General features: G+C 59.0%; 3 protein-coding genes across 3 annotated transcripts in view; 1 reads left to right on the top strand and 2 right to left on the bottom strand.

The window, feature by feature from the left end:
- Positions 1-7,526, top strand: part of EHBP1L1 (EH domain binding protein 1 like 1) — a 16,365-nt gene extending 8,839 nt beyond the window's left edge. Inside the window, exons 14-22 of the mRNA XM_007944968.1 lie at positions 3-137; positions 2,055-2,069; positions 4,364-4,436; positions 4,557-4,612; positions 4,708-4,831; positions 5,117-5,216; positions 7,060-7,133; positions 7,216-7,330; positions 7,427-7,526. Of these exons, the coding sequence (XP_007943159.1) occupies positions 3-137; positions 2,055-2,069; positions 4,364-4,436; positions 4,557-4,612; positions 4,708-4,831; positions 5,117-5,216; positions 7,060-7,133; positions 7,216-7,330; positions 7,427-7,526 (792 nt within the window). The remainder of the gene's footprint in view (positions 1-2; positions 138-2,054; positions 2,070-4,363; positions 4,437-4,556; positions 4,613-4,707; positions 4,832-5,116; positions 5,217-7,059; positions 7,134-7,215; positions 7,331-7,426) is intronic.
- A 693-nt stretch (positions 7,527-8,219) lies between these two features.
- On the bottom strand, positions 8,220-11,027 carry KCNK7 (potassium two pore domain channel subfamily K member 7). The gene is made up of 3 exons (XM_007944967.1): positions 10,709-11,027; positions 8,649-9,047; positions 8,220-8,425 (listed from the first exon to the last, which is right to left on the bottom strand). The coding sequence occupies exons 1-3, from the start codon at positions 11,025-11,027 to the stop codon at positions 8,220-8,222; spliced, it is 924 nt and encodes a 307-aa protein (XP_007943158.1).
- Positions 11,028-13,051: 2,024 nt separating this feature from the next.
- MAP3K11 (mitogen-activated protein kinase kinase kinase 11) lies at positions 13,052-26,522 on the bottom strand. Its single transcript, XM_007944966.1, has 10 exons — positions 25,793-26,522; positions 21,148-21,328; positions 20,814-20,962; positions 20,535-20,710; positions 20,190-20,433; positions 19,594-19,707; positions 18,904-19,039; positions 18,722-18,813; positions 14,039-14,428; positions 13,052-13,389 (listed from the first exon to the last, which is right to left on the bottom strand). Exons 1-10 carry the CDS (start codon positions 26,520-26,522, stop codon positions 13,052-13,054), a joined length of 2,550 nt encoding a protein of 849 aa, XP_007943157.1.
- Between the last annotated feature and the right edge of the window lie 1,389 nt (positions 26,523-27,911).

The raw sequence follows: 27,911 nt of genomic DNA, 5'->3' as shown, positions 1-27,911 counted from the left end.
AGCCCGGGCCTGTGCCGCCGCCGCGCGCGCATGGCTCCTTCTCCCACGTGCGCGACGCTGACCTGCTGAAGAAGAGGCGCTCGCGGCTGCGGAACAGCAACTCCTTCTCGGTGGACGAGCCTGATGCTGGGGCCGCGGTGAGTCTCCCGGGTCGGTGCCAGGGATTGTCGCCGGGCCGTGAGGCGCTGAAGGCAGAGCTGGCGCCACGTGGTGGCTCCCAGGAGACCCGGCTCAGCCGCACGCGGGGCGGTGCTTACTGGTGGGCGGAGCCATGGTGCACGTGCCCACGATGCCTGCAGGCTCCCGGAAGCTGCTGCTGGGTCCCAGCTCCGCTGCCAGCCTTGGAACACATGCTGATGCATTTTAACGCTTGGTACTCACCTACCGGAACCTGGGCTGTAGCGGGAAGTTCCCAGAAGGCTGTGGTGTTGCGAGCATTCAGGATTTTAGACTGGGTTTGGGCGTTGTTTTCCTGCTGGGGGCCTGTGCCCAACAAAAGTAGTGTATTATGGGAGCCTTGGTTGCATAGTGCCTAAGGCATTTGTCTGCTAACCAGAAGGCTGGCGGTTCAAATCCACCAGACACTCCTCAGAGGGAAGATTGGGCAATCTGCCTCTGTAGAGATACTGCCGGGGAAACCCAAGGAGGGGTCACTATGAGTGGACTCAATGGCAGTGAGTTTGGTTTAGTTTGGTTGGGAGCCCCACCCCACTAGCTGAGCAGTTTGTCTCCTCAAGAGAGGCTATGTAGGACTTCTGAGCCCTAAGGTGCTGCCAGTTGGATCTTTACCCCAAATGCTAGACACCAGTTTTTTCTCTTCTGATAATGGCAGGTGGGAGGTTGGAGTCCCTGCTAGGGCCCATGTCCCCCGTCCCTTGCAGGTCTTAGGGCAGGGTCTCCCCGGGCTGAGTCATCCCTGGACTGAGGGAGGTGGTCCCAGTGAGGTCGGGATTTGCTTAAGGGCTTACATCCACTGCAGCCCAGGCCACATACTTTTGAGCTGGGCCTCCACCCACTGTGCCATTTTGCCTACTGCTGTGGGGGCAGCTCTGCCAGGCCTCTCTGAGGCTTCAGCTGCCCGGGGATGGCTCTGAGATCGAAGGGAAGAAGGGATGAGTTGGGAAAGGTTCCCTGAAAGAAGCAGCATTTCCATGAAGCTGATAAAGTGGGTGGGTTTCCCCAGGTGAGAAATGGGAGGCAGCTGTTCTCAGGTGGACGGACCAGACAAGCCCAGGTCTCCTGTGAGGACAGTGGGGCAGGTGGGCGAGCAGGAGCCTTGAGTGCCAGGATCAGAGGCTCAAGGTTGATTCTGTGAATGAGAGGGAGGGCGTGGGATGTACCACAGCAGATGTGATAGGCAGGGGTCAGCGGGACACAGGCACTTTTGCTGCCTCTTGGTCTCTGGTCATAGCTCCGTTAAAGTGTGTCAGTGGCTCTTTAAATCTTAAAGGGGCGGCTCCATCTTCTACCCTATTGGGCCCAAGGCCCAGCATCTGGCCCTTCCAAGCCAGCCCTCCTCTGGCCCTTGCCCTACAGGAGTTATTTGCCCTGTGAGACTGGAAGAGGCTCCTCCTCCTTGGCCACCCCATCCTTCATGCCCCATGCAAACAGTGGGAGGTGGTGGGGCCTGGCCCCACCCTCAGGAGCTCCCCAAATCCTGGAAGGGGATGAGGTCAGATACGCAAAAGCTGGGGTGGGGCTGGATCAATGCCTAGAGAAGGGCAGGGTGCCTCTGGTATGGCCCAGGAAGGCTTCCTAGAGGAGGGGCCACACAGGAGGGTAGGGAAAGAAGAACTGGGGTCAGACAGGCGGAAGCATTACTGGAATTCCCATCAGGGCGGGTGTAAGGCTCTTTGCTGCTGAGGTGGGGATTTCGCCACTCCCTTGCCTCCCTGCCCACAGCAGCCACGCTCTGCTTGAAGTGCTGTCTGGGTGCCTGGGCTGACCCATAGACCTCTCCCTGCCTCCTTACAATGCTCCTTCCAGGGAAGAATGACTGCCTCAGTTTACAGGCGGGAACCTTGAGGGTCAGGGAGAGGGAGAGACCAGTAAAGGGAGTGGCTGCAAATGTGAACCTGGTTCAATCCTGAGCTCTTAAACGCCACCCTCTACTGGGCCCAGCACCATTTTGCTGTGTGACTCCAGGCAAGCCACTTAACCTTTCTGTGCTTTTCTCTGAGCATGACAAGGGACTGTAGGGAAGCCCTTTGCCAAGTGGCATTGAGGCCGCTGCAGAGTGCTGTCAAAGAAAGGGGAGCTGTGTGTTCCCCTAAATGCCTTTAGGGGGCCCTGCAAACACTAGGTTACACAGTTCTGGGATTTCTCCCCATTTTACATGTGAAGACGCAGAGGCTCAGTGGCTGAGCCAGAGGCCCACTGCAAGTTGGTGGCCAAGCCTGGGGACGGACCTTTGGGTTAGACAACCTCAGGCCCTGACCAGGCCCAGCATGAGCCTCACCTCTGAGCCCCCTCCAGTTTCCCTCTCCAACCCTCAGTTTCCTCATCTGTAAAGTGGGGATGGTAGTGGCCCCTGCCTCATGGCTTGTTATGAGAACTAAAGACTAAACTAAAGTGTAAAGTGCTTTGAAGAGTGCCTGACATGTAAATGCTTGATGTTATTGTGGGGTGCTGTCAACAAGTTTTAGGAGCTCTGGTGGTGTAGTGGTTAAGGCATTTGGCTGCTAACCAAAAGGTCAATGGTTTAAACCCACCAGCCACTCCACAGAAGAAAGATGGGGCAATCTGCTCTGTAAAGATTCCCAGCCTTGGAAACCCGGTGGGGTCACCATGAGTCATAATCAACTTGATAGCAGTGAGTTGGCTTATTTTGCTTGTTTTTTTTTTAGTTAATAAGGGTATTCCACCTCATATCTACCTTACAGTACAGAGTAGAACTACCCTATAGGATTTTCAAAGCTGTAAATCTTTGTAGACTGACACCTCTTTCTCCCATGGAATGGTTGGTGGGTTCAAACTGCTGACCTTACATTTGGCAGCTGAGTGCTTAACTTCCATGCCAACAGGACTCTTAAACATTAGCTGAGTACATACGTTGGGTCCAGCCCTGTCTGAAGGGGCTACCTCTAGTTTGGGAGACTCGTGAATTAAGAACCATGTGTTGAGGGGGTTGGAGCTGGGATTGGGGGCCCCAGGAGGCCATGGAGGGAGCATCTGCCCAGCCTGGGGCCCAAGGGAGGCTTTAGGAGGCATAAAGGTGAGGGAGAGAGGCAGAGAGAGGAATGAGAGCCCAAAGGGGCCCCTGGAGGAGGCGGCGCTGAGCTGGGTCATGAAGGTCAAGCTGATGTTGGGCAATCCAAGATGGCAGCCAACTCCAGACTAAGGAAACTCTTTAGGGAACCGAAAGTCCATCACTGTGACCGAGTGGGGTTTGAAGGAAGAGGACAGTTAGGCTGGAGCAGCCAACAGGCCTTGACAACTGGGCTGGGTTCTGAGGAGAGGTGTGGGAAATGTGGGTGTAGATTTAGGGAGACCTCTCAGTGGTGGTATGAGGGTGGGGTCAGCAGGCAGTGGTGACTGGTGGGGAGGCAGTCACTGTCCCAGGTGAGAGAAGATGGCCTCTGGGCTGTGGATGTCCAGGGCTGCTTTTCAGAGAGGTGCAGGGTAGGGGGGACACTGGAGTAGTTCCACCCCGTCTCCCCATCCTCTGACCTGCCAGAAGGGTGGCCAAAGCAAGAGCCATCAAGGAGAGTCAGGCTGCAGCCGGACCACAAGTTGAGGCTCCCCAGGGCTGATGGGGCCCCTGCAAGTCACCAAGGGTGGGGCACATCTGGGGCCCTTCCAGCTCCTCCAGGCTAAAATTCTCAGGTCCATGCAACCACAGGCCCAGTCCTGAGTGTTGTGTGAGGAGGACAGCAGTCACCAGGTGTGGGAGGTGATAGAGCAGGGGGTGGCCCCTTGCAGCCAGGAGGTGGAGGTGCTGGCTCAGAATAGCCTGAGTCTGGAGACCAGATGGCATGAGGTCTACTTCATGTCCTGGTCAAGCCAGCACGGGGTGACAGAAGTAGGAGGGAGGTGGCCTGAGGGAGCTCCAGGGAGGAGGGGCCCTTCCCCCTTCACAGCCTTTCACCCTGATTCTCACAAGTGAAGTGGGGGTGGGCGGTGGCCATCAGCCCATCACCAGGAAGGAGACCTAGGAGTGTGGGAGTGAGCTGGCCCAGGGCCACAGGGCCCGAGAGGGCGGGGCCTTTGCTCCAAGAGGCACTTCACCCGGGGCTACGAAAGCAGCTAGGGCAGTGGGAATGGGCTCACAGACCCTCCTCCCTGTGCGTGTGTGAGGCCATGGCTGGCCCCAAGCAGGGCTGTCTGGAGCCCCTTCAAGCCTTACCCACACCCTCCTTCACAGGAAGGCTTGAGCCATGACCCCAGCCCAGCCCCTGGCCCAGCCCCAGCTGCAGCCCCACAGACGCCCATTGTTGGTGAGTAGCACTGGAGGGTTGGGGACCCAGTTCAGCTCAGGCTGCTCACAGATCCGGGGCTGGAGACTTCCTGGGGGTAGGTATCAGCTGGGGGTGCTTTAGCCTGGTCTCTGTTTGCAGGTGGGAGCCCCCCATCAGAGGAGCAGCCTCCAAGCCCAGGGGAGGAGGCTGGGCTGGTAAGGAGGGCTGAGGAGGGTGGAGCGGACATGTGAGCACTTCTTAGCAGAGTCTGGGCTGAGCCCACCCTCTCCCCGCCCCCATCCCACCCCAGCAGCGGTTCCAGGACACAAGTCAATACGTGTGCGCAGAGCTGCAGGCCCTGGAACGTGAGCAGAGACAGATAGACGGACGGGCGGCCGAGGTGGAGACGCAGTTGAGGAGCCTCATGGAGTCAGGTGAGGCAGGCTGGGTACCCACCACCAGCCCTCATCCCTGCCCTGTAGCTCTTCCTGACCCTGGGAGGGGGTAGGAGAAGCACAGCTGGGTCATCATCCCCATTTTACAGTCGGCACCCAGGTCGGGAGCAGGGAGCCTGCTTGCTGGAGGCACACCGCTTCAGCTCTGGCTTCTGGGTGGCCACAAAGGGGCAATTCTCCTCCCCCAAAGCCCCAGCTGCCTTGCCCTGCTCCTACCACCAGGGCCCAGGTGGCACGCCTGGTGACCACCCCGGCCCTGTTCAGGTGCCAACAGGCTGCAGGAGGAGATGCTGATCCAGGAGTGGTTCACACTGGTCAACAAGAAGAACGCGCTCATCAGGCGGCAGGACCAGCTGCAGCTCCTGTGAGTGCCGGCCCCGCCCCGCCCGGCCCGGCCCGGCCCCGCCCCGCCCCCGGCCCCGCCTCTGCCTGGCCCCGCCTCTGCCTGGCCCCAGACAGCCCCTGCCGGCTGAGTGCCTGTGGAGCCAAGGCTACTATGGGAGTTCTGGTAGCATAGTGGCTAAGGCACTTAACTGCTAACCAGAAGGCTAGCGGTTCAAACCCGCCAGTCACTCATCGGAAGGAAGATAGGGCAATCTACTACCGTAGTGATACTGCCTTGGAAACCCAAGGAGGGGTCACTGTGAGTGGGGTCCGACTCGAGGGCACACAACAATAGCTATAGTTAATAGTCTCTATTTTTTCTTTATACAAAGATCTTTTTTTTTTTTTAAAAAAAAAAAAGCTACTCAGCCATCTTACTACAAGTCATTCCTGACTTACCACGGGGTTCTACTCTGATGGCTCGGTAGTAAATCGGTTCTGCCCTCAGTCCAATACCTCATTTCTTTTTAGTTTTCATTACTATTGCCTTTTATTACCAGTATCTTTATAAATCCGATGTGTGTTTGTCTTTGGAGCTTGGAAATATTGATATCAACTTAAACCAAAAAAAACCCTCACTGCCATCAAGTCAATTTGGACTCAAAGCACCCTAACGACCCCCTTTGGGTTTCCAATATGGTACATCTTTACAGAAGTAGATTACCTGACTTTCCATCTGTAGAGTGGCTGGGCGGTTTGAACCACCAGCCTTCTAGTTAGCAGTCAAATGCCTTAGGCACTACACCACCAGAGCTCCTTACATATTAACTTACAGTTATATTTTGTGTTGTGGTGTTGTTATGTGCCGTCGAGTCGGACCCGACTCATAGCGACCCCTCCTTGGGTTTCCGAGGCAGTATCACTATGGAAGTAGATTGCCCCATCTTCCTTCCGAGGAGTGGCTGGTGGGTTTGAACTGCCAGCCTTCTGGTTAGCAGTCAAGTGCCTTTAGGCACTATGCTACCAGAGTGCCTACAGTTGTATTTTAATACATATATATTACTGATGAGAAGATGTACAAAAAAATCCAAAACCAGATAGTCATTTTAAGTGTGGTTCGTGGTAACATGAATACATCGTAAGTTGAGATAACTATGATTTTTTCTATATATTATATAAAGGAAAAATCTCTTAAAAAAACCCACTACCCTCTGGTTGATTCCCACTCATAGAGACCCCCACTGGGTTTATAAAGCAGTAAGTCTTTATGGAGATAGATTGCCCCATCTTCCTTCCACGGAGCAGCTGGTGGGCTTGAACCACCAACCTTCTGGTTAGCAATCAAATGCCTTAGGCACTGTGCCACCAGAGCTCCTCATATGCTCTTAAATTGGTACTGTTTTTACTAATGAGAAAACAGACCCAGAGCAGAATGTGGCTGAGGCTCGTTAGCATGGCGGTGTTGCTTTACCAACAACACTTTACCTGTAAGGGAAATGGGCCCAGAGAGCTCTGAGGGGGTCTCCCCAGTGGGGAACCTCCAAGGTCATGGTTTTATAGTCCTGCATGGTCCAAGCGGTTTTGCCTCCTTTTCTCATTTTGGACAACTTGTCAGAATAATTTAGGCTAATCTTGCTGTTGATGAGTAACGTTCATCCAAATATTCCTGCCGAATTGTTTCTTTTTAATTTTTTAAAACAAGGAGGGAAAACGGAACATAAACACCCAGCGATTGGTGAACCCGTGGAATGAGCGATGGGTGGGCGGGGCCGGGAGTGTAGCTCCGCCCTCCTCAGGAACCCGGAGAGGTGGGGGTCAGAGCCCTGGCCATACCCTCCGCGACCCTTTTCCCTAACTGACACCCACCTGGTCCCCACCCTCAGCATCGAGGAGCAGGACTTGGAGCGGAGGTTTGAGCTGCTGAGCCGGGAGCTGCGGGCCATTCTGGCCATCGAAGGTAGGGGAGAGGGCCGGAGGGCAGGGGAGCGAGGACCCGGTAGGGGTCGGGCCTCCTGACACCCAGCCTCCTCCTCCCTCAGACTGGCTGAAAACCACCGCGCAGCAGCACCGAGAGCAGCTGCTGCTGGACGAGCTGGTGTCGCTGGTGAACCAGCGCGACGAGCTGGTCCGGGACCTGGATCACAAGGAGCGGATGTGAGTGGGGTCCTGGGCGGCGCTTGGAGCTGGGGAGGGTCCCAGGGCTCCCTTCCCATGAGCGCTCGGGGCTGACTCGCACGTGTTCCCTCCCAGAGCCCTGGAGGAGGACGAGCGCCTGGAGCGCGGGCTGGAGCAGCGACGCCGCAAGCTGAGCCGGCAGCTGAGCCCGCGCGAGCGCTGCGCGCTCAGCTGAGGCTGGCGGCTTGGCAGGCTACCGCCCCGACCGTCGCCAGTCCTTCCCGGCTCGCTGGGGCCGCTGCTCCTCGGGATCCCGGCGCTCGGGGCCCGCAGTCCAGGGACCGGGCTTCCAGAGGCGTCGCGGCCGCTAGGGGCCGCTGTCGCGCTTCGCGGGAGCGGTTGGGGGCGGACCTCGGGCCTGATTGGCGGGAGCGCGGGGCGGCCTTGCCGTCTGGCCTTATTTATTTGTTGGTGTGAGTGTGTGTGCGCGTGTTCGCGGGGGCCTGGGGGAGAACTGGGTCATGGCCTGCCCTGCCTGCTCCCCTTACTGTTTCTTGGAACAATAAAGTTAGACGAGGAGACACTGTCGCGGCTCTTTTTCTGGGCAACTCGGGCTTTCAATGGACGGAAGAAGGTGGGGCCTAGGCAGATAAGGTTGTATACGATTGCATAAGGGGCTTGAGGTTCCCAGACGCACCAAGAGACTGGACCTTGGCCTAGGGAGGACGATGGACGGCGAGGGGTGTTGTGTTGTTGAAAGCCGTAGGGAATCCCACTGTGAAACAACAGTAGGAGTTGCCCATTTTATTGTTCTGTTAACAGTATTCCCAGAGGCCATTACAGCGGCCACGCCCCCATCCCAGAAGCTCCGCCCAACTGTTTAACAGCTTAACATGGCAGCTTCTTCACCTTCAAGGAGCTGAACTTGTCAGCAAGCCTGAGCTTGCTCTGGGGTGGGGACGGCGGGTGGCACGGTGCTCAGAGCCAGTTCATCCTGCCCTACTATGCCACCTTGGTCCTCAGCCTTCGAAGGGCCACTGGACTCGAAGAACTTCACGAGGGCACGGACCTGTGGCAGGTCCACGAAGGTCTCCACGGCCAACAGCATGGCTAGGAGCCCAAGGAGCATATAACCTAGAAAGGACATGTGGCCAGGCTTGGGGCACAAGCTGTGCCCACCTCCTAAACCGGGTGAGTTTAGACTTAGTCATGGGTGTGGGGGTGTCTGAGAACTACAACTCCCATACTCCTCTAGAGCAAGAGCACTCTACCCCTGTGGTTAAAACACCCGCCCCAATGTCTTATGGGAGTTGTAGTCCAGCTTCTACCACCCCCCTCCACGGGCAGCCAGACTCACCAAGAAGAGCCAGTTGGCCGAGATGGTAGATCGCTGGATGCAGGCCTCGGCCGTGGCCAGGCAGCAGGTCCCCAAAGCCAACAGTGCTGAGCCAGTCGAAACAGAAGTAGATTGCCCCCAGCAGGCTGCCCTCGCCCTGTAGCTGCCACAGCACCAGTGCTGGGAGCAGCATGAAGACGCCACCTACCAGCAGGCCCAGTCCAGTGGCCTGCAGCAGTGCAACCCGGGCTGGTGCCAACTGCCAGTGGGCTGCTGCCCAGGTCCACGGGCGGCTGAGCACTGGCAGCAAGTGGTGACGTAGCACAGTCACAAGGGCTAGAGAGGCTGGCAGCCCCAGGGTCGCATAGACCACACAGAAGACTTTGCCAGCCAACGATAGTGGGGCCGTGTTGCCATAACCTGGAGGAAAGAACGTGGATGGGCACTTGAGTGGAATGCCCACAGGGTGTCCCCACGTCCCCCCAACATCTCTTCCTACAGAAGGTCATAGTCTGGTGGCTGGAATTGCCTGAGCTGCCGAGGCCCCCGTTCTGGTCTGTTCTGTCATTCACTGGGAGATACTGGCCAAACCCATTGCACTCTCGGGGTCACTCTGTTCTTTTCTGAAAGATGAAGAGATTGAAGAAGACAGTTCCTGCAGACCTCTTGAAACTGGAATGATTCGGAGAACTGTCCTGTCCCCAGTGGGAGCCTGGCTTTCTGAGAGATTCCTCAGCTCTGCCGCCCACTTGTTCATTCTACAAAGGTGTATTGGGCTCCCCCTCCCGCCCCTGTGGGCCAAGCCTTGTGCTAGCATTTGAGTGTGCCCCAAACTCCAAACCCATTGCTGTCGAGTTGCTTCCGATTCATAGTGACCCTATGGACAGAATAGAACTGCCCCATGGGGGTTCCAGGGCTGTAATCTTTACAGAAGCAGACTGCCACGTCTTTCTCCCACAGAAGGGCTGGTGATTTGAACTGCTGGCCTTTCGTTAGCACTTAACCACTGCGCCACCAGGGCTTCTTGGAGTGTACCCAGGCCCTGCCTTTTGGGGCGAGGGGCAAGCAGGGAATTGGTCATGACTCTTGACGTGCGGGGCTGCAAGAGCAGCAGCATGCAGAAAGTCGCAGGAGACTGAAAACGCATGTGTAAAGGTGAGAGAGCAGGGCATGCTGGGAGAATAAGACCCAGGAGCCCAGAGGTTCCAACATCAAATCTACAGGAGCCAGAAGTGGCAGGAGGGAGTGGTGGGGACTGAGGCAGATTGGAGAGGGTGTGTTTCTCCCAGAGAGCAGATGCTTTTCGGCTCTAGCCAATGGGCTTCTCACTCAGTGTGAACAGATTTCCCGGTTTTTCAAAAGAAGCCAGAAACACTGTTTCAAAACTACTTAGATACTTTGAAAGGTGACAATCTTCAGGACTCTGGATCCCTTTCCTTCAAGGCTCTGGGCCTTGCACATGCTGTTCCCTCTGCCAGGCGTTCCTTTGTCCCTTAGCTCTCTGCCTTGTTGCCTTGGCTAACATCTCCTCAGACACTGTCTCCTCAGAAGCCTCTTCTCAGACCCCTCCCCGGTCATGGTCTTGCTCTGAACTCCCCAAACCAAAAAACAAACTCACTACCATGGAGTTGATTCTGACTCATAGCGACTCTGTAGGACACAGTAGAACTGCCCCATAGGGTTCCCACGGCTGTAAATCTTTACAGAAGCAGACTGTCACATCTTTTTCCCTTCCCCACAGAGTTAGCAGCCCAGCACTTTAACCACTGTGCCACCAGGGTGCCTCTGTTCTCCCTCGCTCCCTCCATCCAAGAATCCATCCTACTTTGTGTTCCCTATCTCACCTCAGGCCTACGGGGGCCTGGGCATCTCTGGGCCTCAAAGGGCGCCTGGGGGTGGAGCTGGGGAGGCCACACCCCTCCTGGCAGTCAAAGTGGAGGTACCAGTTGGGGCGTGTCGGTGTGAGGAGCCTGAGCTGAGATGTCTCAGCTGACACTCTGTCTGGTACTTGGGAACTGGGGGAAGGGCTGTGCCCCCAGGGACCCCAAGGGGCAGTGGTCTTAGGGGTCCCTCCTGCCTACCCGTGGTGGTGAGGATGCCGGCAGTGAAGAGCAGGGCTGAGGGCAGGTCCCAGTTCCCGGCTTCCGAGCCATTGCCCAGGCTGGAGACCCCATGGGCCTGGGCCGCCAGGGTCAAGCGCAGTAGCCCCTCCAGTTCCCCGGGTGGCAGGCAGGCCCCGTAGTCTGCCTGGAAGGTGGCCAGCTCCGCTCTGAGCTTGGCCTGGAGCTGGCGTGCTGGAGGCCCCTCCAGGGCCTGGAACACAGCGGCCCCAAGCCCCAGGGCCATCAGGTGGCCCATAACCAGGAGCCCATATCGGGCCCAGGGCCTCAGAACCCCCATTTCGTGCTGCCTGGCGTCTGGGGTTCTGGGAGCTGCTGCTTCACTGCAGGCGTCTGGGAGGAGCTGGGCAGGCTGGGCCTGAGAGGAGGCGTGTGGCCCAGGAGGGCCGGAAGCCTGGTTTGCAGCGCGGAGGTGTGCACGGGAGGAGGAGGCTGCTCAGCCTGCCAGGTGAATCACGGCTGGTTTTGGGGGCCAAGCAAACCCAAATGCACTTCTGTCGACTGGATTCCCACTCATTGTGGATACGGTGGAACCGCCGCATAGGGTTTCCAAGGCCGTTAGTTTTAGGGAAGCAGACTGCCACATTTCTCCCACAGAGCAACTAGTTGTCAGGTTCGAACTGCCAACCTTTTGGTTAGCAGCTAAGCGCCTTAACTACTGTGCCACCAGGGTTTCTCCACTGGTGGGGTGGGGTAGAAGGCAGCTGTAGTGAGGTAAGGGTGGGGAAGCCAGGCCCACAGAGTCAAACCAAAAAAAGAAAAAAAAAAACAAACAAATTCACTGCCGTCGAGTTGAATCCAACTCCTAGCGACCCCTCCTTGGGTTTCTGAGGTGGTACCACTACGGAAGTAGATCGCCCAACCTTCCTTCCGAGGAGTGGCTGGTGGGTTTGAACTGCCAGACTTCTGGTTAGCAGTCAAGTGCCTTAGACACTATGCCACCAGAGTCAAACAGCTGACTCAAAATCACACTGTGGTTTATTCAAGGACACACTCACTTCTGCATACATATATCCCATTCATTCATTCATTCATTCAGCAAGTCCCTGAGGACACTAGAAAATAGAACAGGTTCCGTCCATCCTTGTCCTCACACATTGAGGGGGTGGGGGACAAAAGAAACCTGTCAGCATAGAGCTGTGACAATTTCACATTGTCATAAGTTCCATGAAGGGAGTGCCCTGCAGGAGAGGAGGAGTCGTCTGGACTACAATTCCCAGAAACCATCGAGAAGCTGAACCCAGGCCAGGAATCCTGCCCTGGGACATGATGTGGGAGTTGTAGTCTACAGAAGCCCCATGGCAGTGTTGCATGGTGCCAGGGTGTGTTATGCTGGGAGGTGGAAGGGCCTCACCCCTGCTGTGTCTAGACCAACCCCAGGGATGTCACCCAGCAGGCTGGGTTCAGATCTGAGGATCTGGGTTCAGATCCTGAGTTCGGATCTGCCTGAGTTGGGGGGCGCAGCCAGGGAAGTCTGCAGGAGGGGTGGTGACAGAGCTAGGCCTCCAGCAGAGAGAACCCAGCACAGGGCTGAGGGGAGTGGGGGGATCCAGGCACTACAAGGCCATGTGCACAGGTATGGAGTATGAAGGGCCCTGGCTGGGGACAGGATAGGTGAACCCCATAGTGGGGGGGGGCATGGGGAAGGCTTTGAAGGACCTGGAATGCCTGGCTAAGGCTGGTGGACCTGGTCTCAGATGAGGGGTGCAAAGCCTCCCCACTGAGGCCCAGGCCAACTGCCAGTTCCTTGGGGGGCAGGAGGACACCAGGGTAATAATGTGGTCAGTCAAGTCCCCTGGTTACCTCCCAAGAAGGTGACAGGCGGCACTTGGGAGATAGCTTACGAGTTTATTTGGCTTCATTGGACCCCAAGGCCAAGGCCCCAGTCCTGGCAGGGGCAGCAGGAAGGCACCCTGAGGGCTCTGGGCGGGTCCAGGCACTAACCCCTGGGGCAGGGGCCACAGTAGCAGGACTTGGTCAAAAGTGCTGGTAACATCTGATGGCCCTCTCCCCTGCACCACCCCCGGGCAATTCCCTGAGCAGGCTCTGGTCCTCCCAACCAGCTGGGTACAGTGTCGAGCCCCAATGGGGCAGATAAGCGGAGGGAACCCACAGGTTGCAGGTGTGGGGGGTGCAGGCCCCCCATCCAGTGTGAAGGCTTCCTGTGCAATGTAGTGTTCCCAACCCCCAGAGGGGCGATCCCTGGGGGGAAACGGAGGCAGCTCCGGAAGCTGCCGGCTCCTGTTCCAGTGTAGACAGTGGCCCCTCTGAGCAGCGGGAGCGCACGTGAGGGGCCTGGTTCACTCAGGGCCTGGCCTCTGGTGCCCAAGGGGCCTGGGCACCCACGTCTTTGGTCTGCACCCTGCAGTCCTGAGGGCCTCCCCGGAAGGGGTTGGCAGGTGGGGAGTCCCAGAAGGGGTCTGAGTCCGGGAACAAGGTCCAGGGTGCCCGGCGAGGGGCAGGCTGCGGGGAGGGCAGGGGTGACGGTCGTGGTCCGGCTGACACGAAGCTCCATGGGTCAATGCGGCTGCGAAGAGGTGAGGGCCGTGGGCGGCTGATGAGGCCCAGGGGTGGCGAGCGTGGGGTGCCTGGGGTCCCTGGGGCGGAGCGCGATATTCCGGGCGGAGGTGAGACAGTACATCCTGTGAAAGGCGGGTGGTGTATGGTCAGCCAGCCACCTATCCTGGGTGTCCCTGGGAGGCACTGCCCTGCTCTGGGCCTCAGTTTCCCTATTGTGCCATGAGTACTGGCCTCATAACGTCCACGGCCCTCTCTTCTCCCCGGGGCATCCGTTTACTCAGCAGTGGGTAAGATGGGCCTGGACTTGGGTCCCAGCTCGGCCCTGTTGTAGGTGCCTCATCTATAAAATCGGCACCAGTGCCATTGAGGCCGTGGGGAGGAGTCCCTGCTGGCCCAAAGGTCGGGGTTTGAATCCACCCCGAGGTCCCCGTTTCTGAAAGGCCACAGCCCTGAACCACCCCCACCCCCACCCCCACCCCCCGCTGCCTGGAGGGGGCGGCCTGAGCTGGAAGCAACTTGACGGCCATTAACAGCAGGTCCACAGGGTGGGTGCGGTTAGGAGACCACTCCCCTAAAGCACCAGGGACCGGCTGGTGCAGGCCAGCCGCCAGGTAGAGTTTATCATCATTTTCATTCTCAGTCTATGATTTTGCAGCCGGCCTGAGCCCGTGACTGACATTAGAGCCCTTGGGGGTTGTTCTGGGGTCTAGAACGGCCGTGGCCCGGCCTTGCCGCCCTCCTCACCCGGGCGACCCCAGTCCTGGCACTCACCGCGTGTCTCCTCGCGCCGCGGGCTCTTGGCAGAGGGTTGGTCCGCGGGAGCGCCCAGGTCCAGCAGCAGCGGCGCGGGGGCGTCAGGGCTCCGCGGGGAGGCGGGGGCGCCGGGCGTCTTGGGCGAGAAGCGGATGAGCGGGGAGGTGGGCGGCTGGGCGGGGGACAGCGCGGGGGCTGAGGGCGTGGGCGGGGTCTCCCCGCGCTCGCGGCCCGGGCCCCCTGGTGGTTGAAGGTCGCGCCCCAAGCCCAACGAGGCGAGCAGGGCGGTGCCGCGCAACAGCGCGCGCTGGATCAGCTTGGGCGTCCCGGAGCCGCTGCTACCCCCGCCGCGCTCCGCTGGGCCCCGCCGCGGCTCCTCGGGCTCCGGGCTCGGCCCAGGGGGGTTTCCTGCAGGCGGGACGGGCACAGGTGAGACAAGGCCGCCACCCACCCCTCCAGTGGCTCTAGGGTCTGTCTATGGGCGGAGTCCGCGCCACTGGCCTCTTCCCAAGGCCAGCTCCTCCCTGCTCACCTGCTCTGGGAAGGTGGGGTGTGGTGCAGAGGGCACCACAGAAACCAGGCCTGGCAGACAGGGCGGGCTCAGTCTGTCCCTCCTGGACCAGGCAGAGGGGCGCAAACACCCACCCAGAGAGGGCACCATGCGGGCCTCACAGCCGGCCAGGGGCCCAGCTGTCTCGGCAGAGGCAACCAGAGTTGGCAGCCACCGAGCCCCAGGGTCAGGACTTGCCCCAGTGGCTGGGCTAGTGCTGTGTGCTTGGTGCCCACCTCCTACCTGAGCTGGGCAGCCCTGGCCCTTCTGCCCACGCGCCCTCATGTTGGTAGCTTGTGTGGGACGTGCAGGTCACAGTGCACACAGCACCGTCCAGTTCCCCTCCACAGCGGTGACAGCAAGTGTACAGAACAAGTGTCGGCTGGAGGCCCGGCCAAATGAGTCAGAGTGTCAAGTCGTCTGAGCCTCACACTCCAGGGCTTTCCTGGCTCAGAGAGCTTAAGGCCTCACGTAAGGCCACACAGCCAGTAAGAGGAGCCACCTCACTCTAGGGAGGGGCACAGAGTCTGGGCTCTTCCAGTCAAACTCTCCCCCCAGATTTCAACCCTCCCCTGCAGACCTAGTGTTGGCTGAGGTGGTGCTGGGGAATCTGGCATTGAAGAGGAGGTCAGGGGTCTAGGAAGATGCTCTGGTGGTGCACTGGTTAAGGCATTTGGCTGCTAACCAAAAGGTCGATAGTTCAAACCCACCAGCCGCTCCGTGGAAGAAAGATGAGGCAGTCTGCTTCTGCATAGATTTATAGCCTCGGAAACCCAACATGAGTTGCTGAGTCTGAATCGACTCGATGGCAGTGAGTCTGGTTTTGGTTTGAGGGAGTCTAGGAGGATTTCCTGTAAGCTTTTGTTAGGTGCCTTTTTGGCTCTAGAACCTACCAGGGCTCTCCACTGCCACCAGAACAAAGTCCACACTCCTGGGCTGGGCTCTCAAAGCCCTCCCCGGCCTTGCTCTCCTCCTGGAGCCGGGCACGGAGCCTGGGAGTGCAGCACTGGGCTGGGTGTCGAGAGGGAGAAATGCAGTCTGGGAAAAGTGAGCTGCTGCTGTCAGCCAGAGCCTGGCCTGGGGGCTCTGCTCTCAGCCACAGCCATTCCCCAGTCCTTCAGCCCCTTGGCCACTGCCACCAGAGAGCCAAGAGGGTTCTTCTAAAAGGCTAACCTGCTAAAGACGGGTCCCCACTGATAAACTCCCTGCCATTTCCAGGGCCTTCCTGAACGGGCGCCTGCCTGCTTCTCTGGCTTCGCTCATCCATTCCTTCAACAAATACCTGCGAAGCCCCATGACGGGGCTGTAACCCTGCACCTCCCCATCTCAGGCCCAAGACCCCCTCATTCGCACCTCTCTTCCTGAGTTCCCATTGGGTTCCTCCTCCTCTTATTTGGTGTACCTGTTACACGCACTGTTCCTTCTGCCCAGCATGGCCTCCCCACTTGGCTTTCATTGATCTCTTATTCACCATTCAAGACCCACGGAGATGCCACCTCCTCTGAGAAGCCTGCCCAGAATCCCCCCAAAGCTGTTTGGCTGTCACTCAAGTTACACCCTGAACAACCCTCATCCCCAGCACTTCCTACGCTTCCTGACTTGTACGTCTGCCTCTTCACCAGAGTAGGGCTCCCTGAGGTCAGGGCGGTGTCTGCGTCACATCTGGGTCCGCAGTGCCGAACACATTGATGTCCGGCTCATAAAATCACGTGTGTGATGGACACTCCGTTCTTACAACCCTGGCAACAATGACCTGAGCTGGTCCCCATCACCCCATCTCACAGGTGAAGAAACTGGTCATCCACGGTTTAAACAGAACGAGGGAGGTGTGTCCAAATTAAGCAAGAAAAATAAGACTGAGAGAAGTGAAGAAAAATTGGGGGTCAGGAGAGAGGAAAGGAAGCAGCCCTGGTGGCACAGCGCGTAAGTGCTCGGCTGCTAAGTGAAAGGTTGCCAGTTTGAATCCCAGCAGCTCCATGGAACAAAGACCTGGTGACTGGGCCTGTAAACACTGGAGCCTAGAAGACCCTGCGGGCAGCCTCCTGTTGCACGGGGTCCCTAGGAGTTGCAAATTGAGCTGATGGCACCTCCAACACACACACACACACACATACACACACATGAGAGTGGACAGATGTTCCTGCAGGCAATGGCCTGAGAAACGGAGGCTCCAGGAGGTAAGTGACTTGACAAAGGTAACTCAGTGAGGCTGATCCGTCCCTGAGCTTTCTGGTAGTAAGAGACGGCCGGCAGTCCTGTGGTTTAGGATGAGCGGCGCAACCATTCTTAACTCGGAGATGACAATGAAATTCCTTCTGTGAGAGCTCACAGAGAGGACATGTCAGCGGCAGTGGCTTCCGTGACAAGTGTCACAGGGCGATTCCTCGTAAGGCCTGTCAACGTAGCCTGACTGACTGCGTCTGCCAATGTGCCCTTGCCCAGGGGCCAGAACATCCAGTCAGGGATGGGGTGGGGGAATGTGGCTCCCTGATGGTGTGGCTTATGCCTGGAACAGTCTCCCAGGGTCTGAGTTCTCTGTGAGGCCCCATTCTCTCATTCTCAGCCAGGCTTCTGATGGCTGGGAAATCAAGGTTGTGCACCCTGGTGGGGCTCTGATCAGCCACTCAGCCAGCGGCCGGGCTGGGGCAGGCCTAACATCCACTCAGGCAAGGAGGCAAACTTAAGAGTAGGCCCAGTCTGATGCCCCTGCCTCTTGGAGCCCAGGGTGGGCAATGTCAGAGGTGCTTCAGAACATGGCCAGGGCCTGTTCTGACCTCCACACCCAAATCGACAGAGCCTGAAGTTCTCCACTGACCCTCAGAACATTGTAGAGTATATGAATTCAAGCAGTCTCTTTGGCCTTTCAAATCTCAGCTCAACCCAGCCACACACCCAGCTTGGGGCAAGGCCACTGCCAGAGCGGAAAATGGTGCCGCAGACAGGAGTCCAGGGCCCTGCTTCCAGAGTCAGACAGATCTAGACTCACATCTCTGCTCTGCTTTGTGTCTTACATCAAAACACTCAACCTCTCTGTGCCTCAGATCCCTCCTCTGTGAAACGGAGCTAGGAACAATACTCACCGTACGTCATTGCCTGATACATAGAGAGTGACCGCTAAGTGCTACCACTTGTGATTACTACCTCTGAGATTAACGGTGGAACATAGTAGCCCAGGGTCATGGTTAAGGTGAAGGGCTGGGGTGCAGGCAGGTGGAGAGTATAAATGGTTGCTGACCAGGCTTCTGGTCTGAGAGCAGCTGTGTTGGATGGGTCCTACCTTCTGGCTGTGTGCAACACATAGGGCTGGGGCTCTGAACATGGTTCTGGGGTTGCCAGACAAAAGTGTTACCCACAGACGAGGGAGCCCCTCATCTTTTCTAGGCCCTGCCAAGGCCAAGCAGTGTTGAATTAAGCTCCACTGTTGACACAAGTGGGCTGTTCTGTGCACACCCCCTGACATCCCAAGTAGCTTGAATGTGAGAAACCCCCTCTTTAAGCAAAAGCTTGCAAGGAGGCTTGCTAGGAGCATGGGCTCCAGAGCCTCTCTGGGTTCGAACTCTCAGCTGGGGCCTGTGTCAGTTATTTAACCTCTTAGAGCCTTGGTTGCCCCATCTCTAAAATGGGGACATTAATAACACCTCTGTCACAGGCTGCTGCTTGGACAGAATGCCTGGTCCACGGAAAGAGCTGTTGTCGTCATGACAGAAGAGCCCAGAGCTGCCCGGATGGAGTGGGAATGGCTCCGGATCCCTGCTCAGTCTTCTCCCCGTCCCCGTGCACGGCCCCAGAAGGGGCTCTGCTCTGGGCAGCACAGTGTGGAAGCCGCGTGTCTGGTTCCACCCTGCACGGGCTCTGTTCTTCCCACTCAAGGCCCAGCTTCCCGGGAGCCCAACAGGGGGATTATTCTCTGTTTGCCTTCCTTCGGAGAGCCCATCGTGGGCAGAGGCGCGGCCGCGATGCCAGGCCCGAACAGGGGGACCAGACCCTGGGCCCTCAGGCCTGGGAGCTGGGTCCAGGGGTCAAACCTGGGCTCCTGGCTCGGCTCTGCCCTGCCTCAGTTTTCTCGCCCCTGGAGTGAGGAGGATGTCTCCCCGAGGTGCCCACAGAAAGGGCTCAGGAAGATCCTGCTGGGAGAGGACAAGGCCACTCACCGTTGAGTGTTGGGGGTGTGGAGGGAGATCCTAAGGGGGAGGAGTCATCCGAGTCCATGTACCACGTGGCCTCGTCCATCCGGGACCTTCTCCTGGTAGGGCGGGGGAAGGAACGGAGGAGGGCTGACTCTCAGCATTGTGGGGAGGCGGGTGGTGCTGGGGGCGGGTACTCAGCCACTTACCTCCCATTCTGGGCTTCCCCAGGCTTGGGGGAACTGGGGCCCCACGCCCAGCATGCCCTCCGCTCTCCGTTGCTTGAGTCCTCCAGCCGTCGGGGGGACTGGCGGCCCCAAGCCTGGCCTGGCTCCACAGGCTCCACTGTGTGGGGGCGGAATTGATGGAGTGGGACTGGAGGTCAGGAGCCCCAGTGGTTTCCCTTCCCCATCACAAGAGCCAGGTTTGGGGGAACCATTTAGAGGAGGGGGAGCAGGTCAGGCGTCACGTCTAGGCTGGGTGGTGAGATTTCAAACAAACAGCACTGAGCCAGGGAGGTGGGCTTCGGTCCTGGGGCCGGCAGTGGGAAGGGTTACCTCCCCCACCTTTCAGCCCACAGGGGCTGCTGAGGAGTTACTGCCTGGGTGGGAATCCTGGCTCCGCCCCTCATTAGTTGCGTGACGCTTACGTAAGTTACTGTTCCCACCTATAACAATAACGATATCTACTTTCTACAGTTATTGTGAGGAATTACAAAGTTGATATTAGCAGAGCATTTAGGGAAAGGAGGGACACACAGTGCCATAAAAGTGTTTGATTAAAACAAAGACCAAAATGCTGCTTGCGGAGATCAGAGGTACCAGTCCAGCCGGAGAAGAGGGAGTCGGAGGACCGGGAGGACGGGGCTAAGGAACAAGGGAAGGGCACGGAGTTCTTACACTGGATGGCCCGGAACCGGGGGAAGGTGGGCGAGTCCCCAGCCCCGACCTCGAAGACATTTCTCCTGCGGTCAAGGCCAGGCGAGGCCTGCACGGTTATGCGGTGCTTGAAGTCTGCAGAATGGGGAACGAGGGGCAGGTGTGTAGTGGAGAACCAGACCCCACCCGAGGGGCCTCAGCCAGCTCCCAGCCACGTGTGACTAGGGCAGCCCACGGCTGCCCCGAGACCCACCCCGCGGACCCCACTTCCAGTGGAAGCGCAGCAGGAACGCAGATGCCTAGGCCGGGCCGCCACGCCCCTCGGCCTTCCCAGAACTGCCACGAGCCCCGCCCCTTCCCTCCTGCAGTCACTCCCAGACCAACACGCAAATGTTCCCGCCCTAACCCTCCCACGGAGAGAAAAAACCCAGGCCCCACCCCTTCCAGCCTTCAGCGCAGGGGCCTACCCGGTACCACCCTAAGCCAATCGCAGAGCGACCAGCGGCCAAGCCTGACCCCGCCCACCCCTCCGCCCACACAGCCAATTAGCTCCGCGGCTCCGCCCCTGGGCGGCCGCAGCCAATGGCGGGGCGGCGCGCTTGGGCCCCGCCCCTTACCGAGTGGCATGCTGATGCGCTCGCTGCCGTCGCGCGCGCGGAGCTTGCTGCGCTTGAAGGTGCCGCGGCGGCGGCGCACGTGCGGCCGCTCACGGTCTACCTGCTGCAGCAGCAGCGTCAGCTCTCGCTCGAACACCTCTAGCTCCCACTGCGCCAGCAGGTGCTCGCGCCGCCGCAGCTGCTCGGCCTGTGACCGCTGTTCGCGCGCAGCGCGCGTCAGCTCCTCCTCACGGCTCAGTAGTTCCTGCGCCCGGGACGGTGGAGACGGTGGGGTCAGCCCGGTGCCCCTCGTCCCCCCAGTCTCTGCCCGTGGGGACCCAACTCCAGAATCTAGACCGCTCGCACCTTTTCCTTGGCTCGCAGCTCGTCAAAGAGGCCCTGGATCTCGCGCTTCCAGCCTTCCTGCATGGAATGGAAGGAGTCCCGCGGCATTTCCCGCAGGACCTGCGCTTCTAGCGCCGCCAGCTGCTGCAGGATGGAGGCGAAGTCGGGCCTGCGGTGGGGGTCCTGCGCCCAGCAGTCTCGGGTACGGCGTGGAAGGGGGAAAGACAGAATAAGATGGAGTCTGGGGCGTGTGTCTCGGGCTAGGGAGCCCTCCCCTCCCGGCGGGCCCCGCCCCCTTACCAGCCATGAGCTGCGCGAAGGGCTCGGGACAGGTGGATGGGATGGGCAGCGTGAGCTTGTTAACCGCCACACCATAGGCCACGGCAAGGCAGTCGATGCCACGGTAGGGTACCTCCCCAGTCAGCAGTTCCCACAGCAGCACCCCAAAGCTGTGGGCGAGACAGAAGGTCTGGGTCCCCGTCTCCACCCACTCATCATTTCACCCAAAGCAATCAGGAGTCAGGAACGGTCCCGGTCCCTCTCTGTGGGCGCCGGCCATCGGAGGCTTTGGGCAGCCACCTCTGCCCTCTGCAGGCCCACAGCTGGCTCTGTCTGGCCCCAGCCCAGGCCGCACCTCCAGACGTCGCTGCCCTTGGAGAAGGTGGAGGCCTTGATGACTTCCGGAGCCATCCAGGCGTAGGTGCCCGCCGCGCTCATTTGCGTGGTTTTGTGCCACTCGCGGGCCAGGCCGAAGTCGGTGATCTTCAGCGTCTTGTGCTCCATGTCGTCGCCTTCAATGGGCTGCAGCAGCAGAACTGGGAGGAGGAGGGGCAGGGCTGTGGGTACTCCCGGCTGGGGGTGGGGGCTCCGGAGGAGCTGACAGACATCCTGGCTGATACTAGGGGCACCGAAGTGAGGAGTCTAGACCTCCCCTGGACAGCTCACAGCTGGGGGTGGGGTAGGAATCAATGCTGATGCTGCCGGATAACCTTTCCCAAGTCTCCTAGAGGCCAGGCTTTTTGCAGTCATTGTCTATAAAACCAAACCCACTGCCACCGAGTGGATTCTGACTCAGCAGTCCTATAGGACAGAGTAGAACCGCCCCACAGTTTCCAAGGCTGTCAGTTTTAAAGATGAGGAAACTGAACAAGGAAGGACTTGGCCAAGGTCATAGCAGGTAAAGCACAGATTCTAACCAGGCCTATTGGCTCCAAAGCCAGTGTTATAACTTCTACCACAACTTCATTAAATAGGAACTCATCATGTGGCACTTTCTTGGCTCTTATGGCTTTGATCATTTGCAAGTAATTTCAAGAAAAACCATGGGTGTCTTGTCATTTTGCTGAGGCAGGAGGTGAATCACCCTTCACTGGTGGGGGAGCAGGAGGGAACCCTGGGTGAGTAAGGAAGCCCAGCCAGCCCTCAGGTGCCCACATCTGTCTGTTGCAGCCACTCTACTTGGTTTCTTTGGGGGTTAGATATCTACTGATGCATTTGGCTGTGAAGAGAAAAACTGATCACTATTGAAATCTTGAGATAGGACAGAGTAGAGGAGCCCCACAGGGTCTCCAAGGCTGTCAATCTTTACAGGGGTAAAGCCCAAACAACATCCCCTGCCGTGGAGTCGACTCACAGCGCCCCTAGAGGACAGAGTGGAACTGCCCCAGAGGGTTTCCAAGGCTGTCAGTCTATGACGGGGGCCCCACAGGGTGCTGGGGTGGACCGAGGAGAAGGAAACCTAACATAGCCTGTGAGTCTGGGAAGACTTTTCAGAGGTGTTAAAATGAGCACAGGGCTGGGCCCACCAGAGGCCTCGGGGCTTAAGGCCACAGCTCCCTGGCAGAAGGCACCCTTGGCCCTCATAGAGGCGTCTGGCACTGTGGCCATCCTATTCCTGCCAGGCTCCCTGTCTTGGCTTTTAGTGGTTGCTAGTGTGCACCCTTCTTCAGAGTCTCTCCGCCCTTGGCCTTGCTCCCTGAAGCCTAGCTTGCCTGAACCTCCCCCGCCCCAGGCTCTCAGCCTGCCCCAGGTGCCTGCTGCCCCTTCCTCACTGGCATCCTCACCTGATGTTCACAGGCCTTGGTTACCACCTTCATCATCCCACCCAGCCTGGGAAATCTCCCCAGTGCTTCTAATTCAAAGAATGGCCCTGCAATCCACCCCCTCCTCTGAGCCACATGCAGTCGGAGTCCCAGTTAATAAAACTGAGGTTGACCACAAACCCATCTCACAGGGTTGTCATGAATAGTGAGATAATGCTTGTTATCTTAGCTATGAGCCAGAGGCCACCTAACAACAACCATCTCAGCACAGCGTCTGACATCTGGGCAGGAGCCTAATAGCCGGGGTTGACCACAAACCCATCTCACAGGGTTGTCATGAATAGTGAGAAAATGCTTGTTATCTTAGCTATGAGCCAGAGGGCACCTAACAACCATCTCAGCACAGTGTCTGACATCTAGCAGGAGCCTAATAGCCGGGGTTGACCTCCAGATTAACCCCTCCAGATTCGTCTCCCACATGGACTCCCTCTGTCCTCTACTGGCTGCACCATGGGCTCCTGCCTGGCTGCGGAAGGCTCAGAAGGGACCGTCTGGCTCTACAACAGCTCCCTCTCATTCTAAAGGAGCCCTGGGGCACAACAGTTGAGGGCTCTGCAGCCTACTGAAATGTCTGTGGTTAGAGCCTGCCAGCCACTCCGCAGGGGGAGATGTCGCAGTCTACTTCTGTGAAGATGACAGCTGTGGGAACCCTGCGGGGTAGTTCCACTCTGTCCTAGGAGTTGGGACAGACTCGATGGTCACGGGTTTGTTTTCTTGTAAGTTCGTTCCAAAGGGGCCCCGTGACAGCTGGGCCTGGTGAATGGAGTGGGACCAGGTGAAAATGTCTTGTGTGCTGGGGCTGGGGGACTCCTGCTTTCTGTGGGGCCAGGGCCCAAATGTCTTCTTGAAGACCAACCCTTGCCACTTCCGGTCTGGTCTCTAACCATTTGTGGTACCCACGGATCAGACAGGTATGTTCTGCACTGGTATCTCAGAGCTGGGAGGCCAGCATCCTCCTTTTTCAACGAAGGAAACTGAGGCTCGAAGGAGCAGCCACTCACCAAAAGTCTCAGGCCTTCCTGCTGTTTTCCCCAATGATACCTGATGCTTGCTAAGCCTCCTCACCCCATGCATTCTCCTTTTCACCAAGGTGCCTGGCTGCCCACTGTGCCTTGATTTTGTGCCAAAGGTGCTGTGCTGGTGTCTGACCCCAGGGGAGGTCAGGGCCCCCAGAGGGGACAGGGCTGAAGACCAAGGCTGGATCCCCGGCCTCTGAAAGGGTCCTGGCCCCCCACCCCCTCCCAGACCGCTTTCTGTGGGGCTTGGGAGTGGCCTAGGCGGCTCACACCTCTTCCGGTTCCTTCCCATGGACCCTACTTCTCCTTTTTGGGAGGTCTGGGCCAGGTCCCCAACCAGGAGGGGGGGTCCTCTGGGGGAAAATTGGAGGAGGTTAGGCCCAGGCTGGGCTGGCTGGTCAGTCCTGTGACTCGTGGGCCTGGAGAATTCGCCCTCCTCTCCCCGCCAGGCCTCCTCACAAGGCCCCCATTGTCCAGGAAAATCACGCCATTGTTTCCTGGCGGGCACCCCCAGCCCAGGGACTCCTCCCGCCCCATCCAGCAGACGGTACCCTGGGCCTAGGACTGGGTCTGGAAGGTGGGATGCCAGGCTCAGGGGAGGCTGTGGGGGCCTCGCCTACCCTCCTCCGCCACCACCCGGTCTCTGGGAGGGAAGCAGGGCACTGGGGTGAGAGTGGGGGTGCAATCCAGGGCTTCTTCCTCTCTGGCACCCCCCAGCTCTTTCCTCCCCTGCAGGCAGCTGGGCCAGGGAGGGAGCAGGGGCTGGAGCAGAGGCAGGAAGCTGGCTGAGGGGCAGCAGGAAACGCAGGAAGCTGTGGGGAGGGTGGGGAGCAGGGGCCTGGGCTATTGTTCCATTTTTTTCTAGAAAGAAAACGGAGGAAAAACAGAGGACTGGAGCCCCCTCCCCCTCAGCCCTTCGGGGAATCCCCCTCAAGCTGGGGCAGGGAGGGGGGTCCTTAGATGGCTGGGGCCCAGGGGTCAGGCTGAGAAGTGTCCCCTACCAGGGACCTCCAGCCTGGGACGAGCAGAGTGGGTGGGGAGGCTGGCACCCAGCCCTGGCAAGGTCCTGGATATCACTGGGTCCTGGTGCTCTGCTTCCCCCAAGTCCCTTGTTCATGTTCGGCCCTGGCCAGGAGGCTCAAGACATCCGTGTCGTCCCCTCCAGGACCTCTCCAGTGATTCCACTCATCCCGGACCCCCTCCTGCATGTTATACTGTTCTTCTGCCTGTGCCTGGGGTCCCAGCAGCATCCAGCCCCGGGGATCCCCTTTGCTGGCATTGGTCCTGCCTCTGTGCCTTTGCTCTTGTCAGGCCCCGCCTCGACATCCTACTGGGTGCCCCTCTAAATGCTGTCTCCTTCCGGAAGCCCTCTTGTGCCTGCCCCTCACTTGTTTTGGGCCCACAATGGGGTGTGCGAATGCCCTGCAATGGCTGGAGATGGAGCCTCACTGCTGGATCCTCCTTAGCCCAGCCACCCTGTCTCAAGCACTGGTTCCAGGCTAGACCCTCTTGAGGATCCAGCCCTCAGATGTCCAGGCACAGGCTGACTCCCTGTGTGCCAGGCAGCGTATGGCCAGGGCTTGCCTGGTCCGTTAAGCCATTACGCCTTTGTAGTCTTTCTGGGAGGTATCATTAACCCCATTTCACAGAGCCTGAAACTGAGGCTCCGAGTGAAAATAAGTAGCTAGAGGTCCTATAGCCAAGGAGGGGTGGGGCCAGAAGCCTACCGGGCCTCATCCAGTCCCTATAGGAGCGTTCCCCTTGGAGCCCTCTGTTCTGGGGGAGCTACCTGGCCTGAGCAAGGGGGAGACTGGGGCACCAAAATCACAACTAGGAACTATAAGAGACAAGGACACCAGCATCCAAGGATGCCCTTGAGGTGGTGGCCATGCTGGGACAGGATGCTAATGGCTCAGCTGGAAGGTCTGAAGGTGGCCCAATCTGCAGCTGTGGGTGGGTCAAGGATTCGTGGGACTGGGGCAGGAAGGTGTAACTGATTCTGTTGGGTGCCTGGAGCCCTTGCTTGGCGGAGGGGGCCAGTGTCGGCCCTTGGGTACCCTGGGCTACTGGGACTCCCTCCTGCCTCCAGCAGACTGCCTCCCCCTAGATGGGCTCAGCTGGGTGTCTCTACCCTCCAGCCACGCCCCCCCCCCAAACTCACTGTTGTTGGACTTGAGGTCTCGGTGGATGACGGGCACCAAAGCCTCGCAGTGCAGGTAGTGCATCCCACGGGCGATCTGCACTGCCCAGTTGACCAGCACATGGGGTGGCACGCGCCGCCCAGCCAGGGCGCGGCTGAGGGGCCCCCCGGCCGCGTACTCCATAACCAGACACAGGTTGGGCTCCTCTAGGCACACGGCCTTGAGGGCGATGATGTTGGGGTGCGCCAGCATGGCGAAAAGTCGGGCCTCCTGGCGCACGCTCTCGGCCGTCACACTGATGTCTTCATCGGGGTCCTGGCGAGCCGCCTTCACGGCCACCAGCTCGCCCCGCCAACTGCCACGGTACACCTTGCCGAAGCCCCCGATGCCAATCACCTCCTCCAGCCGCAGCTCCTGGAAGCTGGCCACCTCGCAGGGCGGTGTGCTGCCGCCCCTTGACACATAGTTGGACGGAAAGATGCCCACCTGGCCGCCCACCTGGCCCGCCCACCAGCCCTCATCCCCCGAGATGGCTGCATCACGGGACAGCACCTCCACTCGGTCGCCCTTCCGCAAGGCCAGCTCGTCCTGCCCATTGGGCTCATAGTCAAACAGGGCCGTCCACACGGGGTTGGCATAAGCCGCGGCCTTCGGAGACCCCTCCTGCCGGCCCCCACCGCCACCCCCACTGCCACCGCTGTTCCATGACCCCAGCGGACTCTTGAGGAAGAGGTTCTTCAAGGGTTCCATGGCTGGGAGTCGGTGTCCGGGCGTGGGGGTACCTCCCCTGGGTGCCCCTGACCCCCACCCCGCTGCCTGCCACAGCCCTAGTGCCGGAACCTGGGCATCCGAGCCTTGGCCCTTAGCCCCAGACCCACGCCTCTCTGGGGAGCCAGGAGTGTCGCCTCCCGGCCCCCCGCATCTCGGGCTTCTGGTGGGGGCGACCCTCGGCAGTGCAGTCAGGCCCGAGGGATGGGGCCCCGGGGCCGCCGGCGCCTCACCATGGCCGGCTCTCGCCTGAAGCAGTCCTGGGAGCCTGACTTCGGTGCGCGCCAAGGATTAGATGGGGCGCGCGAGGGGCAGCGCCTGGCCTCCGCCTGAGTCCTTCTGCGCAGCAGTGGCGGGAGCGTCCCCAACTGGGCCGAGGTTGCCTGTTCCCGGCCCGGATCCCTCGGCCCTTCGGCTCCGACCCCGTTCCCTTCTTCCTCCTCCCTTTGTACTTTGGCCCCGGGGGCGGGAGGCAGAGGTGGAGGGTGGAGTTTCACTTTTTTTCCGCTCTTCTCTCTCCTGCAGGAAACAGCATCAGATGACGCGGGCGGCAGCACCGCTCCCCTCCCGGAGGCTCCGGGCGGCGGGGTCGGGGAAGTGCCGGAGTAGGCGGGCGAGGAGAGAGCAGAGGGAGGGGAAGGGCGGCCCCGGACTCCCATTGCAGCAGGTTTTGGGATCTGAGAAGAGCCCCTGGCTGGCCGCTCCGCTGCCTGGAGTGGGCCGTGTGCATCCGCAAAAGGCGACGACCAACCAGATTTGGGAGTGGGGCGAACCTGAATCTGGTCTTGGCTACCAGGTTGCAGCACTGTGTGACTCATCCTCTCTGAGCCTCCGTCTCTTCATCTTAGAAATGAGGACAAGAAGCTCGGCTTAGCTCGGCCTGGCCGGGGAACTTGGGGGGCTGGGTGCAAGCGAGTCGAAACTGGCTGCACCTTAGCTCTTGGAAGGTGTTGTCTAAGACTCCCGTCTTCCCCCTCACCTGGGAGGCAATCCATTTCCCATATCCTTCCGTAGCGGGCAGAAGACAGATACTGTTGTTCCGAATCCTGCCCAGTCATTGGATTCAGAATAGCCGAGACGGCCCCTCACTACCGGCTGGCTAGGGTTGACCCCAATTGCCGTGAGCCTGTCACTTTAAGAAAGACGACGCGATCCTGTTTCAACTACTCCTGCCTGTGCGGGAGGATCGCTCTCTACACTCTATGTCTGAACTCTGATTCGGAAGTGGAGGCAGCGCTAGGCCTGAGAGACCTTGACATTGGAGGCCAGGCAGTAAAAGGGGCGGGCCGAGAAGGGCGCGCTACGGCAGTGCAGAAATGTTGTTGGGGGCGTAGGGAGGCCACGCCTGTACCGTTTTACCCGTCCCTGGAA

This window comes from Orycteropus afer, unplaced genomic scaffold (assembly GCF_000298275.1).
Source record: "Orycteropus afer afer isolate SDZICR_OR568_19922 unplaced genomic scaffold, OryAfe1.0 scaffold00130, whole genome shotgun sequence".
NCBI lineage: Eukaryota > Metazoa > Chordata > Mammalia > Tubulidentata > Orycteropodidae > Orycteropus > Orycteropus afer.
The sequence above is the reverse complement of the archived record's forward strand: the minus strand, read 5'-3'. Positions and strand labels throughout refer to the sequence as shown.

Coding starts and splice junctions, on each gene's coding strand:
- KCNK7 (XM_007944967.1), bottom strand. CDS start 11,027: ATGGGGGTTCTGAGGCCCTGGGCCCGATATGGGCTCCTGGTTATGGGC. Junction 9,048..10,708: donor CGGCATCCTCACCACCACGG/GTAGGCAGGAGG, acceptor TCTTTCCTCCAG/GTTATGGCAACACGGCCCCA. Junction 8,426..8,648: donor CGGCCAACTGGCTCTTCTTG/GTGAGTCTGGCT, acceptor TGTCCTTTCTAG/GTTATATGCTCCTTGGGCTC.
- MAP3K11 (XM_007944966.1), bottom strand. CDS start 26,522: ATGGAACCCTTGAAGAACCTCTTCCTCAAGAGTCCGCTGGGGTCATGG. Junction 19,040..19,593: donor CCGGTTCCGGGCCATCCAGT/GTAAGAACTCCG, acceptor GCCCCCACACAG/TGGAGCCTGTGGAGCCAGGC. Junction 14,429..18,721: donor CACACCCCCAACACTCAACG/GTGAGTGGCCTT, acceptor TCCCGCCTGCAG/GAAACCCCCCTGGGCCGAGC.